We start from the raw sequence: 21006 nt of genomic DNA, 5'->3' as shown, positions 1-21006 counted from the left end.
TCAGCAGCCACCTCTGCCCATCCCTCCTCTCTCTCCTCTGCTCCCCACCTTTTTCTTTGCCAAAGTAGAATAAAAGGGATGGCAGCAGCGGTAATGTATGTGCATGTAACTGTAAGATAAGCTGCTAACTTTAGTTTAGTAAGCACACATCCATCTTTCATCTCAAAGGTGCACCCAGTTTGATGTTTATGAGGTTAAGCTGAGGCTGATGGAGTAGATCTTGCAATTGGTAGCTTGGCAGTGCTTGATAATCTGGCAGATTTTCTGCTGTGGGCAGCCCACTGGGTTGGTGGGAACACGAGCCAGTTCTGGTACCTACACCGTACGGATTTTCAAATCTCGTAAGTTGCTTCATTGGATCATTAAAGTTTGCTAGGGCCCCTAGGGGTCCACAGTATAACATCTCGATCAAAGCAGATTCAACATGAAATTCAGACTACATTGCTTAGGGTTTTGTCCAGTCAAGTCTTGAAAAACCCAAAGGATGGAGATCCAACAGCCTTTGTAGGACTCTGTGCTGCAAATCTTGGTGGATTTTTTTGTCATGATTTAGTTGGAATCTCCACTGATTTGATTTATGACCTGATAAATATGAGCATCTGAGCCCTTACAGTAACGTTGACCAGTTCTCTTAGTACCCTTGCATGCATCCCATCAGGCCCCATAGACTTCTTTGCATTAAGATTTCCTCAAGAGATCCCAAACTCAATTCTTTTGCAATACAGGTGCTGCTTCTGCTCCTTGAACTCTGACTTGGTAATGAGGACCAAACCCTGTGACACATCACCATCACTTTCGTGTGTTCCCATGCTGTCTGGAGCAGAGTTATGGCACACCCCACCCCAACTCTGTGTCCTCTGTCCAGCTAACTGCCAGAGTCTGCTAGTGGAAGCGCATTGGGAGCTGCCCCTCCCCTTGCCCTTGCCAGCTAAATAGCTGTCCCTGCAGCAGATTTGAACAGATCCTGAGTCACTTGCTTTTGTGTTACCTGTATTACTGTCATGGATGCTGGTTTGTGCACCCTAAAGGGTGAAGGGCACAGCAGAAATTGCTTTTCTTAGTGGTGATAATCTTTCTGGCTCTTCCTTTTGCATGTATATGTAAGTACCAGGAAAGAGAGCTGAAGTGAGACATGTTGTGTCAGAGTAGAGGAGCATAGGAAGGTGTTTGGATGAAGGGTGCTTGCCAATGAATTCATTGCTTTTTCATGGAATTAGATGGGCACTGCTGTGAAATGAGTCTCTGAGTAAAGTTTTTTGACATACAGTGAAATGTAAATTCTCAGGGATTTGGTTAACACATCAAAAAAAGCAGCATGCAAAGTAAATGCCTTCTGTGTGGCAGCAACACCTTGGACGGTGGCAAGGAAGGACAAGAACCTCAGATCCTTCATATATTAATAAAAGATTTCTCTTTGATATTTTTCAGCTTGACCTGACCAAACCCATTGAAGATCAGGGCCCTTTGGATGTGATCATACATAAACTGACAGATGTCATCCTTGAAGCAGACCAGAATGACAGCCAGTCACTGGAGTTGGTTCAGAGGTTCCAAGTAAGTGTTTCTTTCATAATTCTTCTGCATTTCAAGCGGAAGGGTGATCTTGGTGCAGCAAATCCAATCTGCTTCTTGTGTGGTTGGTAGGGTTTGATGAAAAGAACTCCCTTGAACACACTACTGCCCTGCTACTAAAAGCCCAGCAAAAATAGTTTTGTCAGTCTGAAAGGGACTTGCACATTTGTATAGGTTTTATGTTGTATTGTTAAGTGAGAACTGATTTCCCACCAGATATTGTCCTGATGTTATTCCAAGAGCTATTCCAAGAGCATGAGTGCTGTTCACAAAGGTGGTATTACAGGTGTTTACAGATTCCTTTACAGGCGTCTCTTCACAACAGAAGCCACTACATTAATTTGACTCAGTTTTCCCTGTTCCTGGAATGCTAGTTTCTGTAACCTCAAGGTTACTGTGAGTGACTCTGTCCTCTACTGCTGAGAATCCTGTTCTTTGTTTTTTCCTCAAGTTTACATTGAAGGTCAGAAGTATGCAGGGCATAGTGGTACAGAGAACTGTTTTCCCAAAGAATTCCTATCAGTTGACTGAATGCCAATGAAAATCATAAGGCAACACCTTTATAATTTTAAAAAGTGTTGCTTCTGATTGATATCTTTGATCAAAGGTTTATTGTTTTCTTCTCTTTCAAAGAAAAGCAAAATTCAAAAAAGATATTTTTAGTATTTTATAGACTAGGTTTATATCAGGTGGAAAAATAGCTTGGACAAATCCTGCAATTTTGACAAATTTGCTTTCTTGGTAAATGATGCTCTCTTTGTTCTGGTTAATGTTCTACAACAAGTAGTGCAGAATATATGACTTTGAGTCAATATTCTCTTTTGTCTAGTTACAAAGCTTTTCTCCTTCCTCTCAGCTGTGTAATACTCAAACACACACAGGAGACGAAAAAGTTTGATGTGTGGATCTGGCACCAGTCCTCTGAATAGTAGATGACTATTCATCGCTAAGTAGTGCAGGCATCCACCTCTCACAGCACTGGAAACCTGTAAATGTCCGAAAAAGCACATGATAAAATGTACTTCAGCGGCCTTCTGCTCGGTCTTCCCCTGTTTCAGATGTTAACTAGCTTGCCTTCACGATACAGCCATCCTGTCAATAGGAAAAATGGATGGCCAGAGAGGCAGAAGGGCATGTGTTAAGTTGCTTGCAGCTAACTAAGAGTCACAAGATTCCTCGTTCTCAGTTCTTGTGTTGTTGCATGCATTCCTGAAGGCTAGACTTTGTGAGGCACAGAGAGCATCTTTATGTAATGCTGTGAAACCTCCCTTGTTCCCCAGTGAAGATGCTGGTAGGGAACTTGTGCAAGCAGTTGTAAAACAACAATTGTTGTGTAGCAGTACAATTCATATCTAAAACACCTTTATTTTATTCCCTTTCAAGAACTCTTCAATGGATATGGAATATTTTTAATAACAACTCCAGCTAGTCACCTTATTGTATTTCATAGCTTAAGGTCACAAACTGATACCTTCTCAAGTACTGAAGTGAGGTGTGGGGGAAACAGTAGCAAGTACAGAGAATGCATTTTCCTGAAGCTGCATTTAACCACTGAAGCGGAGTTCAGTATAAAACAGGGTAGAGCACTTTGTAGCCAGAGCCTTAGCTTTGGATAAGGACTCGGTGAGCTGTTGTGCCTGTACGACAGCTGCTGCACTGCTGGAAGGCTGGTAGAGGCAAAATGACCTGTTAAAGCTAAATCCCTTACCCTGATTGATAGATTTCTTAAAGTAATCATAATATGATACCTTGTCATTATTCTGTGTACCTTTGTTACTGTTTAAATAATTTAATCAGTTGTTTCTGTATAGGTTAAATATTGAGTATTTGCTTTTAAGGACCCTTAAGTTAGAAAAATCTCAGTGAAAATTATTTTATCTAATGAGTTTGTGAGATATTCTGTGAGTAGTGAGAGAGAAGCATTGTCTATAGATTTATTATCCATATATAATTATGGATAAATATCTATTTATTCTTTAGTTCAGGGACTAAAAATAAATTTTTCACAGAAAGGGTCATTGGGCCCTGGAACAGGCTGCCCAGGGAGGTGGTTGAGTCACCTTCCCTGGAGGTGTTTAAGGAATGGGTGGATGAGGTGCTGAGGGGCATGGTTTAGGGAGTGTTAGGGATGGTTGGACTCGATGATCCAGTGGGTCCCTTCCAACCTAGTGATTCTGTGATCCTGTGACTCGCTCCTTGTATCCTTTTCTTTGATAGCACTTGGAAAAGAATAACAACGCCCAAGTAGAGATGCAGTGGCCTAAAACCACAGCAGAAACATCACCTTATGAAAAAAATTAAAACCCAATTAACACTGCCACTACAAACCAAAAACCCAACTCTCCCCATCCAAAATCTCTTCTAAAATTCTTAAATTCTACAGGGCTATTTTAAGTTTAAACATATCACTGATATTACAGAATTTATTTTCTTTAAATTGATAACATTGAATACAGCGATATTTTTTTAAACTATGAACTATTTGAAGTGAAATCACCGGTTTAAACTTTTAGAAATGATAAACAATTTGCATGTAACAGTTAACACAGCATAAAAATAAGAAATTTATGTAGAGATATTGTTTCTATTTTCCAAGCTTTTGTCAAGACAAAGATATTTTATATAACGAAGCTTGGATTTTTTTTTGAAAGTAAGGTATAATTCAGTTTTGGTACAGAATTGTCCTCTGCAGAGATCTCACATTTCCACATTGGTTTTAAAAACGTGTACCTGTTGGCCAGGATGGGAACAGGAGACTGAGACATCATTTCAAGACGATACTCTGTTAAAGGAAGCTGCTAGTAGCATCCCGGTGCTGTGTTGTTTCTTAGACCTGTCCTGCAATGCTTGGTATCTTTCTTAACCGTGGAAAACACAGAGCTCTCTTTTCAGTGACCTCTGAAGGAAACCAGTACAAAGACTTCCCTTAAGATTTAAGGCAAACAAATCTTACTGCTCTCTGTGTTTCCTGACCCAGCTCTTCTCTCCCATACTACCCCGTTCCTCTATGTTGACATCACCTCCGCTGCCTTCTGTGCCTGAGTGTCTTTGTTGGCAGGGTGGCCTTAGTCCTGTACAGCATGTATAGTAGAGAGTGAGCTAATGGATCATTGATTTGCACTGGGGATATGCTTCTTGTGACGTGGTAACTAATGTGGAGAAGAGAGAACAGTCGATCCCAGGATGTCATGGAGACTACTGACAGAGATATTTGACACTGCATGCCACATTCTTTCTGTACGATTTGCATAGTGTTAAATTGATTTAAATACCTGCACAATACAAAAGCATTCAGTTACATTAGATATTTCTGCAGACTGTCTGCTGCTTTCTAAGAATAATAGAGAACAAAAGGGGAAACAAGTTGGGCTGGAACAGGTTTGGGTTATAGCAGAGTGAAACAAATAACTGCAATCCAGAGACTTCAATAGGCTTGGAATTAATTCTTCTGCCTGTTACCATTGCTGTTACTTTATTCTTGTAGAATGTTTAGGTATTTCTATGCCTCAGCTTACCACTACCCTTTCATAAATTGGTCTCTATGGGCTTCATAGTTTTCCTATAAATACCGGTATTCAAGCGAAATTAATACTGTGGTTCTTGTGAAGCTAATTTACAGCAGGCTGATGGGAAGTTGAAGCATTTGTTTTGATAGTAACTGGAAATTTGGACTGTGTGTCAAGTATTGTGGAAAGCAGAGGTATTGTTGATGTTCCTGGGGCATATGCATCATGTAAGTCAGCACCCTTTAGTTTTCAGTAGGTCTGTTAATCAGTAAACAAGTGTATCATTAGAAAATCTCTCTAATCTCTCTTTACAGTAGTGCATGCTCTGTATATATTTTTCCAGATATCAAGTAGTAGACACAATATGGAATTGAGGATACGTTTCTGAGCAAGTCAGATGGAGAAGAGGTAGCTCCCTGCTTCCTGACTTGATTGGTTGAACTTGTTCAATTAACAAATCGGGTGAAAAGCACCCTGTGGATACAGAGCATCGTCTTATGCCAATGTCTTCTGTGCAGAGAGTTGTGGTGAATTCTGCTCATGCTTTGAGAACTCGCTGCATTTTCATCTTCATTTCATGCCCCAGGTTTAGTCTATTTTGAATACTTTGCCTAATTCCGTTTCAGCGTCGCTGTGTCAAGCTTCAGCCAGGCACACTCTGGAAAGGCTGTTGCATGGGCTATGCTAACAAACTTGCTTAATTCTTGCGAAATGCTTGGATCTAGCTAGCTGGTGCCTTCAAGGCCTTCATTTTTAGGAATATTAAATTTAACCACAAATGAAAACAATAAAAAAGCCAAGAATGTTGGAGGAGTACTTGATGTTCTTTCTTCTCTCCCTGTCATTAGTTCTTGGTTGTTCAGTAAACACTGTGCTATCTAATATACCTATTGTTTTTGAGGATGCTGTCTTCCTGCAATGAAATATAGTGTGGTGGCTACACACTAGGGGATCCTAGAATGTGGGTTCAGTCACATACTTTTCCACAGTTTCATTACATCATCTAGACCATCACATTTGTATCCCTATGTTTGTGTTTTGCAAGCTGTAAATTAAAGGAGATGTTATTAACTCCCTTTTGAGATTTATATGAAGAGCCGTGTAGGTTGACTTGGAATAGCTGTCATAAGGACTTGTTTATGTTTGGAGCTTTGATTTGAACTTGTAGTAACTATGATGACATCTGATTCATAGACCAAGTTTCAATAGTCACACTGATATCTGATGATCTGTCTTTACAGACAGTGTTCTTTAGCTCAGCCCAGTGGATGCCTTGTTCACAGTCATGCAGTTGAACTAGAATGTAGGTTTCCATTACTGGACTGCTTGTATTCTGACTGAATATGGAAATATCATTGCTTTGTATCTTCAAAACTCATTCATTAGAAAAAAGTCCTCTTCCAGGGCCTTCCAAACTGGGAAAGGATCTTTTTCTAGGGAATGAGACATAGAGGCAGGGACACCCGTGAGCAGCCTTCTAAGTGATATCCTTTCCCCAGTAAACTAAGGCCTTGGGCTTCTGGTTCTGCACATGTGACTGAATTTTGCCACATTGGTGGCATGCAGAAAACTTTTATTGTAGCAAAACACGTAGGAACTAGTGGAGTGGAGGAGAGGTCTGCCAGTGTTTAATTACATGCCAAAGTGTGTTTAAAGGGTATACTCTCACATAGTTTTGTATACGGGGAGAACCTAGCAGGAAATTGCTGCCTGTCTCCATCTGTCTTGTGTTATTTTTAAGATATTGAAAACTGTTTAGAAACAGAGAAGTATGTTCTCTAGAAAAAATATATTGGAAGAATCCATTTGTACGAAGTGTGTGGGGTCAGGTTGTTTTGTTTGATTGGTTTCTTGTTTTAAACTAAAATCAATGAGCAACTTAGAAAATGTAAAGTGACCACCTTCTAACTTCTACTTTTGCGTGTGTGTGATGTTGCATAACCACCATGGTATTTCTGGCACCTGCACAAAAGTAGAAAGTGTCGTTCCCTTATCCTTCAGTACACTGACAATAAAAGTTCTGATGATTTTAACCAGACCAACCACTGCAACATTCACGATGCTGATTTTCCTGCTATTGAATATAAACGTAACAGCAAGATGATACCTGGCACCAGTCTTGCTGTTGGCTCCATAAAGCAGTGTTCCAGAAAGTGGAGAGCAGGGGATCCTTGACCACATGAGGATGAACCATTTACTAGCCTACATTTATGACCTTTGTAAAAATAACTATTTTTCAGATCTGTATTGCAGAGGCTTTGACCATCTCATCTACAAGAGTTGGGGAGGAAAGTGGCTTCGCATTTACATGAGTCTCTGTGCCTGCTCTCTGGAGTCTGTGATGAACCGTTGTACAGTCTGGTGCAGAGTGCTAATAGACTAGGAAGCCTCTTAGCGTGCCCTTTTTGTCTTGCTGTTTAATGACTGTTCTCAATTGCTTTGTAACAAATGATCTTTACAGCAGACTTTGAAAACGGCAAGGAGTCCTCGTCTGTTGCCAGAAGGCTTTTAGCTGCCAAAGACCTTTAAGGCTGAGCTTTTTGAGGTCTTCATGCTATTTGGTTGTGGTCTGGACCTCACTTTCTCAGCAGAGTATTGGTGGATGCAAATTGTTCTCCACTGTATTAAAGATCAGTGATGAATGCACAGTGATCTCATCCAAGGTCAAAGTGAAGATCACATGCAGTACCTAGTATAGTGCATGAAGTGCAAAGTAGAGAAATGCTTTTTATTTGCTTCACAGGACACTTAGACCCTTATTTTGGGGATGATGATGAATTTCCCTTTCTATCCACTGTAATACTGGGCTGAACTGGTTAAACATAGTTTTATTTTTTTGTCTAGTAAAAAAACATTACAGTCCTTGGTGGTTTCTTCTTGACCAGAGGAACATAGAGAGAAGTCAAGTGGGAAGAAGTGTAGTCCCCATGGGTCCCTTTCACTTGATGGTGTTGCAGTTCCTGCCTTCATCCCAAGAAATAAAACCAAACTACCTCAGTTCCTGCTTTCTTGACAAAGTTTATGACTTTGAAAAGTTAGTATGTTTTGGCTTGTGTAAGGCATGTCTGGGGAATCTTTTTTATGCTCTGATTAGAGCAAACTACTCTCTGAGCACTTGCCTATTGTAGCTGTACAGAGGCTTGAGTAGCTTCGTACTAGCTTGTTCATTCAAAAGAATGACTCAAGTGGTGGAAAATCAATAGGATTATTAATTTGTCTTTCAGAGGTTTGTCTGAACAAGTTCTCTTTGCATTAGCCTTCTTAAAAAAGATGGATCAGAACCAGGTTTTATGCCTAGGCTTCTGCTATCAGGGTGATGAAAATTGGAAGTGTTTCCCTCCCCGCTTGCCCTCCAGCTGTTGACTCTCCCACTCTGAAGTTGTCCAGGAAGGGCTCTTCTATTCTTGATACAGAAGCTTCCTTAGAAGGGCTTGGGCCTGTGAGGAAAGAAAATCAGGTAGATAATTTGGAAGGGAGGGAGTTAAGGGATTGCTTTTGCTTGGAAAGGGAAAAATACGTTGTTCTTGTTGCACTGATTGCTTCCTTCAGAAATGTCATCGACAAGAAGATGATTTGGGTACATACTCGGGGAGATTATGCCAATGGATTTTTAATGATGCTTTTTCTTTATTATTTTTTTCTAAGGTACTAGCCCATTCTGTTCCTAGTTTTCATCTTTGTACTTTGAAAATGCTTACACATTTAAAATTTCTTTTCACATGCTTTGCTGAGAAAAGACAAGTGAAAAATCAAAGGAAACTATCAAATCTTAGTAATTTTTTTCTTATTGGGGAAAGATTGTGAGACACAAATTTGAAATGGTCTCTGTACCTGAATTCGCATGCCAGTACCTGTGTTTTTCCCACTTGAAAAGTAATTCTTTCTTAGTTTTTTTGGAAGAGCCTCATAAGCAAGCAAAATTAAACATTTGTCATGCAAATGCTGACTGGTAGGATGGGCCAGTTCTCATTTAATATTGTTACAGATGATCTGGACTTTGGATTGAATGAACCATCAGTAAATTTGCAGATGACACCAAGTTGGGAGTTGGAGTGTTGGTCTGCTTGAGGAAAGGAATGCTCTGCAGAAGGATCTGGGCAGGCTGGATCAATGGGCTGAGGCCAACTGTATAAGGTTCAACAGGACCAAGTGCTGGATTCTGCATTTTGATCATAACATCCCCATGCAACACTACAGGCTTTGGGGAGTGTGGCTGGAATGCTGCCTGATGAAAAAGGATCCTCGGCGTGTTGGTCAACAGCCAGCTGAATATGAGCCAGCAGTGTGCCCAGGTAGCCAAGAAGGCCAACAGCATCCTGGCTTGTATCAGAAATGATGTGGCCAGCAGATCCAGGGAAGTGGTCATGCCCCTGTACTTCAGTTTTGGGCCCCTCACTGTAAGAAAGGCATTGGAGGTGGAGCATATCCAGAGAAGGGCAACAATGCTGGTGAAGGGTTTGGAGCACAAGTCTTATGAGGAGCAACTGAGGGAACTGAGGCTGTTTAGTCTTGAGAAGGAGAAGCTGAAGGGGGACCTTATAGCTCTCTACAACGACCTGAAAGTAGGTTGTAGTGAGTTGGGTGTTGATGACTTTTTCCAAAGTGACAAGTGATAGAACAAGAGGAAATGGCCTCAAGTTGCTCCAGAGGAGATTTTCACTGAATACTGGGAAAAACTTATATATTTGAAAGGGTTATCAGGCACTCGGACAGGCTGCCCAGGGAGGTGGTTGAGTCACCATCCCTGGAGGTATTGAAAAGACATGTAGACGTGGCACTTGGGGACATGGTTTAGTGGTGGACTTAGTAGTGTTAAGTTTATGGTTGAACTTGATGATCTTAAAAGCCTTTCCCAGCCTAACCGATTCTATGATTCTGTGATTCTATAGCATCCTGTAGTGTAGGTATTTGGAAGATGAAGCAGTGGTGGACTTTTGAAGGCAAAACAGGGAACCTGAGTGCTCAATAAGTTGCTTTGAGATGTGCAGTGAATAGAAATGTAACAGAGAAGATCTGTCCCCACTTCCCCTTGCTGCCCTTCTCATCCCTCCCAACCACTGCAGGTATCTCTTCAGGATTTAGAGACAAACAATTTTGAGATGAGTGTTTATTCATAAAGATCCAACTTGCCTACACCTTTCCCTTTGGAAGGAGATGTCCATGATAATAGACTGTCACAGTCCAAGACAACAAAAGGGAACTTTAAAATCTGCGTCTAATGCAAATTCCTGTCTAAGCTTGTGTTTGTCTTTACATCTTGGAAAACGTCAGTCTGTTGTTACGAGTGGTCATCTTCATGTTTCTGTGGGAAAACGCAAATCCAAACAGTGGGGTTTTTTCCAATTGCTAATATTTTTTTCTAATAAGACTTTTTCTTAATATTAAATAAAATATTATAAAAGTTTTAGTACTTAGTAGTAGAATCAAGTCAATGAGTCAGAGAGTTTCTCTTATCCTATAATGCTGTAATATTTGCAGCACATATTGCATCAACCTTCTGTTAAAATATTAAAAAAAATAGTTACCTTTTTGGGCAAAATGACAAGAAACTCTGTTCTCTTCTATACGTAGGCTTCTCAGGAAAAGTTGGGTTTTTTTTAATTTCTGAATTATATCCAGAGGTATTTGATAAGGAACATGAAATTATTACTTGGTCTCTCTTTAATTTCAAGTTTCGTTGCTGGCCTTCTGCCATTAACAGGGCTGATACAGAATGTGACTGAATGCCAAGACTGGAATGCAAACAAAGGAGGAACTGCTGAAAGTCCTTGTTTCTTCTGGTTTGCTTTTGTTATGTCAAAGATTAGAAAGAGGAAAATATAGACATTGTCTGGGTCAAACTAAACTGTAGCCCAGAGACAGAGCCTTTTCAAAACGTTGTTGGGAAGCCTAAATATCCTCCATATGGTTGCCTGCGTTGTTGGACTCTGCTCTTAAACACCAGTGTTCGGTAAATCCACCAAAAGAGAGTGTAGAGTTGTTTTGTTAGAACGACTAGAGAAGATTTGAACATTCAAAGTTGAAATGTTCTGTGTTGAAAGCTACTTCTTGTCTTCAGTGTACCTCTTTTCCTTGTGCAACTGCTCCATTTTCAAGTTCATATTGATAGTGGCTCAGATCCTGTCAAAATTCTTAGACACAAACTTCATGTTCATCAAGATCTATATTTCTGGTAGTGGAGCCATTCTGTGTCATAGGAAGAGTGCTGCTACGTAGGCTCCTTTGAGAGTTTTTCAGTCTGTTAAGTGATCTTCACAGTTATATTTTCAGTAAAATATTATGCATGAGTGTGTGGCAGTTCCTAGTACGGAACCAGAGTTTATGAAAGGTTTCACATTGGCTTCCATAATTGTTGCTGTGAAGCTAACAAAATTGATTTTTCTTATTGTGATTTCCTGTTGTGGGGAATTGGTATAAAGGTGTGGGTTTTAAAATAATTTATTTTAAGTAGCTTTCTGTACCTAGATATTAGAACTCCTTTATTTTGCATGTGATGATGATGAAGTGATGTGAGGGGTGGGAGACTGGGAAAGTGTTGGCATTCTATACTCCATTAGCTTTGGAGATGCTGGTGCTACTTGATGGTTCTGTTTTTGAATGCAGAGTTAATGCTTTGTGATGAAAATCCAAGCATTACATAATGTGGTGAAAAGAGATGCAGAGTTATAAGCTCCTGAGTGCATTTTGATGTTCCTGTCCCCTCAAGAGCTCCAGCTGTGTTCAAATAGAGATGCCCTAGACACACATTGATCTTGTTCTGCATTGACAAACTGATTTGATTCAAAGGGGAGGCTGTTTCTGGACTCAGTTAAAATGAGAGATCTGTAGCCTGCCCTCAGATTAGCTCTGGGAGACACTTACTACAGGTTCCAGTCCTTTCCTTTACTCAGATGATGCAGATCTTCACTGCCCTGCTGAGAGTCTCCAAGTTTTGCCATTCGTGTGCCAGAGGGCTGTCCACGGACCTAAGTCTGTAAATCAAGAAGAGCTGGAGGGCAGTACGTGAAATAGGTTTGATGTTGAGAAGTTTCTGTGTTTTATAAAGTAAGCTCATGCTCAGGCTCCTATGTGTGTCTGGAGGTGCAGTGACATTACACTCGGTGCAGTTCTTGGCATTAGAGGACTTTGTTGAAGTCCTCCAGACTCTAAATGGCTTCTGGAAAACAGCCCCTACCTCCTTCATCTTCATTGGTTATTTCATGTTTGCCTTACCGAGCTTTTTGGAGGCTCTTGAAGGTAGCAGGATGAGAAATTAAGTCACTGGAGAGTCAGCTAAGATGCTCACTTCTGCTGACATGTTGCCTGGTGTAGAGTGGCCTCTGTATCATGCCCTCATTCCTGTTAAATTTTGTTATGCTTATCAAGCTTACTGCTTGGATGATCTTTTAATATGGTTTAGAGCTATTATCATTATAAATGAAGCGCTGTGAAATTCCTTACAGAAAGCATAAAAAACCAAGTCTGCCTGAGGAAATACTTTATGTGAGCCAAGATAACAACAAGCGTAACCCCTAATTTGGGGAAGTAGGAATTGTCCTCAGTGCTGAGGTGAGCATCAGGAAGATTTGGGAAGGTGCCTAAGGAGCTGGGAGAGGCAAAAATTATTCCCTCCTAGGAGGAGAATGAAGGGAGTGGAAGCCACAGGCAGGATGAATGTATGTATGAGGGGAAGAATTATTATATACCAAGTAGGGGCTGGGCAAGGATGAAAGTATTGGGAGCTTGTGTTCAAGCTGGAACCAGAGGCTAGTTGAGGCAGTGGGATGGTCATCACAGCGTGAAAGGCAGAGCTAGTACACACGTCAGAAATGCCACGGACATTTATTGTCAGATCTCTGCTGAGGTCATGTTTCGGATCTGTGGCTTGTTCAGTCTGCTTACTGTGCATGCTTACCCGCTGCCCCACCCCAGGGTATTGGCTGTCTGTAATGTGCTCGTCCTCTCCGTGGCTCCTTATCGTCTAAGCTGAGACACAGAGGGGCTAAAAGAGCTGTCTTATTAGGCTTCAGATATGCTGAGATTCTCGAGTGCAGTTTTATGATCAGCAGTTTTAAGCCAATGCCCTAATTGTTGGATCATTCTAGCTCCACAAGGTGTCATGGAGGATATGTATGCGTAGGCACATGTAGGTATTTAAGATGCATTAGGTAAGAAGTTACTCTCTCTTAAAAAAAAAAAAAAAAAAAGAAAAGAAAAAACAACCCAAACCTCTTCTGTGTTTAAAAGCTGACTGCTTTGCTTGAGACTCTGGAAGTATTTGGGGCAGGAAACTCAAGAGTGAAACACCTGGGTCTGACAGTCTTGATATCTGACTGGGCGAAAGGCTCTGTCCCTTACTTTTCCCAAGTGGCTGCACATATTTGGGAAATTCATTCTTTGTGTTCTGCAGGGATTATTAAATACATCAGATACAAAGGGTGCCTCATGCCCTGTGAAGGAAAGCTACTTGTGTGCTGTGGGTGATGCAGTGGGTTCCTTAAACCCTAGTGCTGGATCCTCTTAGCCTCAAAAGGATAATCCCCTTTTAGCAAGTCATCAGTTCAGACTATGTAGTCAGCTGAAAGCTAGGAGTGGGAGGAGAAAGTCTGCTTCCCCAGTCAGTGTTTGGAGCGAAATAACTTGTTGGGAACAGATAATGCCATTCTTTTCTCTCTAGCTCAGTATCTAGCAAAGTGCATCTCCTGAGGCCGCCTCATCATGGTCCTAAGTGTCTTTTGGAGTATGCTTTGTTCTCTGAATTCACCAACTTAAGGAAGTAGGACTTAATGGAAGTCCACTACTTGCAGGAGCATTTACACATGCATTTACACAAATGGATTTAAAGAAATAAGTGGAAACATAAAGATGGCTTTGTGAAGTTGGGTAAAACAAAGGCAGATGCTAACTTCAGGAATGTTTGTCTGATTTGGAATAGAGTAAGATGGATGCTTGTTTGTCCCACTGGCTTTATGGGACCAGGCTGGGGCAGCAGTGAAGGAACTTAGTCTCTGTTTGAAGAGACAGGATGAAGTTTTGTTGGGTTTGCAATATCTGTCAGGTGTGTCTCTATTCATGGCCAAGATGCAATAGGTGCAGTCGTGGCCTCAGAGAATGAGAAATTTAGTTCCCAAGATGATAATCAGTGAGAACATTACCTTTGCTTTGTTCTTGAAGTCAGGAAAGGAGAGTATGAACTTAGATCTAAGTATCAAGATAGATGCTTTAAAAACTCGATAAAAACACAGTGAAGCACCAATCTCTTCAGCTCTGCCAAAAAAAAATTCCAGTCCTTATCATCCAGCTCTTAACACTGTTGTCAGCCCAGTTAGCGGACAGCAATAATAATGTTAAAGTACCCAGATGTAGTTTTGAGCTTAGTTCAGACAGTTGATGTTCACATGCAATAATTCAATGCAAGGCTGACCTAAGACAGCAGTGTGTCATCTTTCTTCTCCTAATTGCTTTTCTCAGCCCTGCTCACAGCTGTAACTGTGGCACTTTGCCACTGGCTCCCTTCTAAGCTGGTGATGTTGCAGCACAGGTTTCATTGCTGACAGTGAGTCCACAGGAGGTATTTGCCATCCTAAAAAAGTCAGCTGTCATGGTTGCATCTGTTTCAAATGTGTCTAGGCTGTCTGGTGACTTCTTGCGTTACCAATGTCTGTTTGCCTGCCGTTGAAGAGAAGCTGGACATGAAGGGGTTTAACATTGTCTGTTCTCTTCCCCATCTCATTGTTTTCCCACACTCTTCAGCCAACCTAATATTTGGGGTTTTCTTCTATGTATTTGTTTTGCAGGAGTATATTGATGCTCATCCAGAAACCATTATCTTGGACCCTCTTCCTGCTATTCGTACACTTCTGGACCGATCCAAGTCTTACGAGTTGATTCGGCAAATAGAGGCATACATGCAAGGTAGGTAAATGCTTGCTCTGCGTGAAGGCTTTATTGTGACTAGAGAAAGAAGCAGCTGACTTCTAGAGGATGAGCTTTGAAGTAGTGGGTTTGGACCCCTTGCATTTGTCTCTCCATGAAAGCACAAACACTGAAGCATTCCTGTGTCACACGATTGCCCTCTGGAATCCAGTGCTCTTCTTTTTTCCATGTATACGAAGGAGGTTTGCGTCTGGTTAAAAACACAATGTGGATTTAATGGGGAGCATATTTACTACAGTGAGCGCTCCCAGAAATCTTCTGGAACACATTTGTCTTTTTGTGTGTGCTGGTAAACTGAGATGACTGTTCAAACTTAGCAGCTTGTCTTGAGAATCTTGAGGCTTGAATTTGGGGGAAATTTATGGAAGAAGAAGAATAATTGGGTTTGGAAAGGGCTGGAAGAAATTCAATTGTAAATAGAGCTAAGGTCTCTGAGAAGCACTGGAAGCCTATTGTACAAGTTAATTGATGGGAAGAACATAAAGGCACTTCTGGTTTTGGCTAGTTACCTGACTAGCCTTAGTTGACATAATTAACACTGCCTTTAGTTGACATAATTTGAGTTGTATTCCCATGTTTAGAAGTACTACCTTTTCAACCTGAATAATCACAGAATCATTGAACTGTTTGGGTTGGAAGGGATTTTAAAACCCATCCAATTCCAACCCCCCCTGCCATGTGCAGGGACATCTCCCACTAGATCAGGCTGCCCAAGGCCCCATCCAACCTGGCCTTGAACACCTTGAGGGATAGGGCATCCACAGCTTCCCTGGCCAACCTGTGCTAGTGCCTCACCACCCTCATAGTGAAGAAATTCTTCCTAATGTCTAATCTAAATCTTCCCCCCTCCAATTTAAAGCTGTTGTAAAACATTCCTCTCCAGCTTTCTTGTAGCCCCCTTCAGTTACTGGAAGACCAACATAAGGTCTCCTCAGAGCCTTCTCTTCTCCAGGTTGAACAACCCCAACTCTGTTAACCTGTCCTCATGGCAGAGATGCTCCAGCCCTCTGATCATCTTTGTAGTCCTCCCCTGAACCCGTTCCAATAGTTCCGTATCCTTCTTATGTTGAGGATTCGACAGGTGGAGACAGTACTCCAGGTGGAGTCTCATGAGAGTGGAATAGAAGGGCAGAATCACCTCCCTTGCTCTGCTGGCCATACTTCTTTTGATGCAGTGCAGGACACCGTTGGCCACCTGCGCTGCAAGTGCACATTGCCGGCTCATGTTGAGCTTTTCATTAATCAGTACCCCCAAGACCAGCTCCACAGGGCTGCTCTCAATCACGTTGTCCCCTGTCCTCTAGTATCTTATCTTTTTAAACATTGTAACTTTTGGATTAAGTTAGTCTTTCTACTTCTGTTACTGTCATATTCCTGAAACATTTCTTGGCTTTTGAGTTTGAATCTATAGTAGCTCTTGAAGTAACTATTTCATGTTAGGTGACTATACTCATAGGAAATAGCATTGCTGAAATATGTTCTCATGGGGCACTATTGGAGTCACCATTGAGATTATCGTTGTCTTGATGGGCAGATAAGAAGCTCATCAAGGTGTATTTTTATCATTGTGGATTTATACACATACTGTTTGTGACTGACCTGCCTGGCCCCATTGACGGTGTCTTTACATAAAAATAAGACTAATAATTCACAACACTCTCCCTTGTGCTTTTGGAATCTCTTCAGGAGAAAATGTCCAATTACTTTAAAAGGATTTTGTTTTGGAGTGGTTATTGGTGTTTGTGAGTGGGAGAGAGGTGGTGAGGAAAACCTATACTCTGAGGAAGTTGTTGGGATTTTTCTCTAGCAGCAGAGAGATGATTCAGTAGGGTTGGGGTTTTTTAAGTTGCTATCAGTATTAGAATTGTTATTTCTATGAGAACAATATGTTTGGGAGAGCATTCAGTTTTTGCAAGTAATTTAACTTGCTCATATTTGCGCCTTCTCTGATCAAACTGGTGAGGAAAAGAAATAAATGCTTAAGGGGGGGGGAAGTAGGCTTGTATTCACTTAAAACTGACACTTAAAGAGAAACTGTTAATAAAGTTGAGGAGTGAGGTAAGGAAATGTGTTGCCTGTTCTCACTGGCCACTGCAGCGTTACGTGACCATATTTCCCCTGTCCCTGTTCTTGTCCCTGTTCCCACCCCCTCAAACCCCATCCCCCATCTCATCTTATTTCTGTCTCATCAGAAATATCATGACTGAGACCTTGAACCAACTCTGTATTTAGCAGGGGAATTCTCAGGAGAGTTGAGCAATTGGCCAACTTCTTGTTCTGGCCTAAGTAGATCAGCCTTTTCATTCCCGCACATAGCAATCTGCTGAGAAAAGAAGTCACATCCCTCTAGACAGTGTTGTGGGGTTTTTCACCTGCTTGTTTCACCTGCTCAGTTGTTTTCTATTTTGCAGCTGTCATGTCATTATGCCAAAGCCATGAGCACTTAGAAAACTCAAACAAGAAGCAATACATCTGTACATAGCAGGAGGTCTTAGGAGTCAGATCGTCTTTGTTCTGGAATTTCAAAATGGAAGTCACTACCAAGAAAACAATATCCTAGTCTTTAGCTGTAACCAGAGAGCACAGTTTGTGACAGGATACAGACTTGATGTGATGGGTTAAGTTCAGTGTGATGGATTATCTCTTCCAAAGGAATGGCATAAACTTTGGAGGGTTAAGTATGTGTGTAAGGAGAAGTCTTCTACTGTTGAAGGTCTTTCAAACAAAAATTGCTTGTTTACAGACCAGTTTTAGATTCATGTGTTGTGACCTCTATCTGAATTATATTTGAAAGTAACTATAAATTAAGTACGGTCTTTATCATCTTCAGTTTACACTTCATATCAACTCTGTAGACCTTGCAAGAACTGTATAACTAAAGAATTGCGCTTGGGTTAGAGGTAGGATGACCAGTTTGTAGAGTCTCGAATCCTCCTCCCTCTGTGTTGCCTGCACCCTTGAAAATGGCAGATGTTGCTGAGGTGACTGCATTCTGCAGCAGTAGGACCCCATGTTTGATAAACAGCTTGACTTTTAAATGTAATTATCTTTCAGATGTCCAAGTTAATGCTTTGCCTGTCCTTTTGGCAGTGAATTCTCCATGCTTCCTGAAAAAAGGAATCCGTATTTTAAGTGTCTAAAATGGGGCATCTGGACATTGGTAGCCTTTTGGAAAGTCCTATAGCTTCTCTTTATTGAGTCAAGTGTCTGAGTCATAAGTACTTTGTTCCAGCCTCCTGAGAATGGGTTGTAAAGATGCTTTGTGGTGCACTCTGTCTTAGTGGCCAAAGGAGCAAAAGGAATTGAGGAGGAGGAGAACTAGTAACTAGGCAAGAGTTGTACATGTAGTCTGAAGGAATGGATGGGGTTGAACCTGGACTTCTTATGTCCTAGACTGGCACTGTAACCACTCTGTCCTTGTGGAGACACAATTTTCACAGGTTTGCAGAATCACTGAGGGTGGAGAACTCCTCTTGAGACCATAGAGTCCAACTCCCTGCTCAAAGCAGGATCCTCTAGAGCAGGTTCCCACAGATGGAGACTGCACAATCTCTCTGTGTAACACGTTCCAGGATTTACCTTGAACCTGGTCTACTAACACGCAACTAGCAGTTGCTTAGGTGACTTGCAGGGATTATTTTCTTCAGTGTTATCTCCCTTGGAAGGAAGTGGAACTCTCTTCTGAAGATGAAAAAAAAAAGCTTTAAGAGATATTTTAGCTTTGATTTGAATGGATTCTGTTTTGGAAGCAACAGTCTGGCAAGGGCTGTGACTTCCTCTTCTTCCTGTTCTCTGTTATTTTGAGTGCATGTACTAAAAGAGCTAGTCATGCTGAAACTTTCAACTTCTGAGTCTTTTTAAAAATATTTGGAAAAATAAAGATTGCATTCCCAACTTGTCCTGCATAGCTGGCTGGTCTATCTTGAAATAAATCAGTGATTACATTTTTTTGGTATAGCAGTTGAGTTCTCTCAGCAGCTATTGCTTTGTTTACTTCTCTGTTAGGAATTGCTTCTGATGTACAAGTGCTCTGCATCAGGATCTGTAATGTTTGGTGGAAGGTTAGGAGTATTATTTAATGGAAATTCAATTTTTAGCAGAATATTTTATGGTTTGAGCTGTGTCAGCCTTTTTTAAGCTTTAACCTCATGAAAAATAACGGAAGTCTCTGATGCCGTGTTGAAAAGCTGTGATCCAACAGCCTTGGAATTCAAAATTGACTTTTAAATTCTGCTTAAGATAGTAAAAGGTAATCACTGTGACTAGACACTAACTAAACTTTTTACATTACATTTTTAGTTTTAAGATTAAAAGCTTTTAAATTTCCTCACATATCTCACAAGAAATAATCTAAACTGAAGGAATTTAAACCGAAACTGAGGTAAATGGACCACTCACTCAGTGCTCTACCTAGTTAGTGTTCCCATCTGCTACCAAACATTCTTTGTTGCCTCAAATAACTTACCAGTGTTGTTAATAATATTTGAACTTCAGGTGCTGCACATCAGGGAGTTAATTTCTTTAAGCACTTCTGCTCAGCTTTTTTTGATGATTTTAAAATCTCTTTTTTCTTATATTCTTAAATTTAACTCCAAAAATAAAATGTCTACAGAAACTAGTCTTCTTGGAGTTCCCATGGAAGAGGGAACTGCTGCATGAGCCAAGCTGCAGCTCCTGAATTTCTCTCTCTCCTAACGGTCTTTTTTGAAGTACAAGAACTATTCCCTTGGGATGCTTTAAATGGTATAAACCCTTTAGCTATGATATTTTCATCCCAGCACATAATCTAAATAATTTATATTTGATTGTTTACTATTATATGAGATGCTGTTGCTGCTGTGTGCACTCCTTTCTGATTTTGGGGGTTGTTACAGAGCAGGTGATGGCATCCTTCACTTTTTCTTGGATTTCTTTTTATCAGATTCTGTCTGTCTGCCTTAGAAATACTCCTTAAACAGCTGCATGTACCTCTTGTGACTAGGACAGTGGCTCAGCATGCTGTGACTGGTAAGGCACGTGATTTGGGGCTCAGGGTTTTCTACTTGGCGCTGGTTCTGCCTTGCTGTGTGACTTTGGGCTGAGCATGTCATCCCCACATGTCTCATTCTTCTCTTGACACTCATCTGCCTGTCTCTTCCCTTTAGATGCTACATTTTTCTGGGCATGAACCTCATTTCCAGATATACATATGCATTACTCTGTAGTGAATCTCAGGTGCCAAGCAATCTGTGTATGTATTGTTGTAAAAGAAATTATAGAAGTGTTATTGAGCAGCTAACTGAGTATGTGCAATTCAGCACCAAAGTAGGTAGTCTGGTTTTGTTTTTTGGAATTTATCCAGCGTATACGTTGCTGGAGTGCATACTCAGGACATAATCAGGCCATTCAGTTAAAAGTGCCTAAAAATAGCTGTGTATACATAGCTCTAGGCGTTCACCGTTTGAAAGTTTGGCCTCTGCTCTCTGTGGCCTACATTTCATAGCAGTTTTGGTCAGAGGGGAGGGAGAAGAATAATCACACAGGGCGATTTCAGGTACCTCTGTCTGTATTTGAAGCACCTATTGAAATGCAAGGACCAATTGTTTTAATTCAAAGGCTCTACATCACCCACCTGAGGCTCACTTGTTTATGCAGGGATATATCAGTAAAGCATCTAAGTTAGAGGGCTGATGTTAACTACTGCAAATAACTGTGCCACTGTTTGGATGAAAAATCTCCCCTGTCAATTGTATGCTCTCTTCCCACCAAGAATGCATGTAAACAGATGTCTTATTACCCTGCTCCAAGTGCCGTACATGTTCACTTAACTGTGTTTTAATTTCTGTCTAAAAACTAGTGTACATGCATGAAGGGAAGTAATTGGAGTGGAATTCACGTTCTCTGTGACTGGAAGGACTTTGTCTAAGTGCCTCAGCACACAGCAGTGTTGCATGTTGCAGTGCTCTGTATCCTGTCTGGTAGCACTTGGTAGGTCTCAGCCCCACGCTGTCAAACTGGAAAGACCCTGAGACTT

At 41.0% G+C, this 21006-nt stretch overlaps 1 protein-coding gene across 2 annotated transcripts in view; it reads left to right on the top strand.

The window, feature by feature from the left end:
* ITPK1 (inositol-tetrakisphosphate 1-kinase) overlaps nt 1–21006 on the top strand; it is a 152840-nt gene that overhangs the window by 76635 nt on the left and 55199 nt on the right. For both annotated transcript variants that reach the window (XM_054066884.1, XM_054066885.1), the window contains exons 4-5: nt 1429–1554; nt 14855–14972. In XM_054066884.1, coding sequence (XP_053922859.1) covers nt 1429–1554; nt 14855–14972 — 244 coding nt within the window. The remainder of the gene's footprint in view (nt 1–1428; nt 1555–14854; nt 14973–21006) is intronic.

This window comes from Cuculus canorus, chromosome 5, assembly GCF_017976375.1.
Source record: "Cuculus canorus isolate bCucCan1 chromosome 5, bCucCan1.pri, whole genome shotgun sequence".
NCBI classification, from domain to species: Eukaryota; Metazoa; Chordata; class Aves; order Cuculiformes; family Cuculidae; genus Cuculus; species Cuculus canorus.
This window is presented reverse-complemented; position numbering and strand designations above follow the sequence as displayed.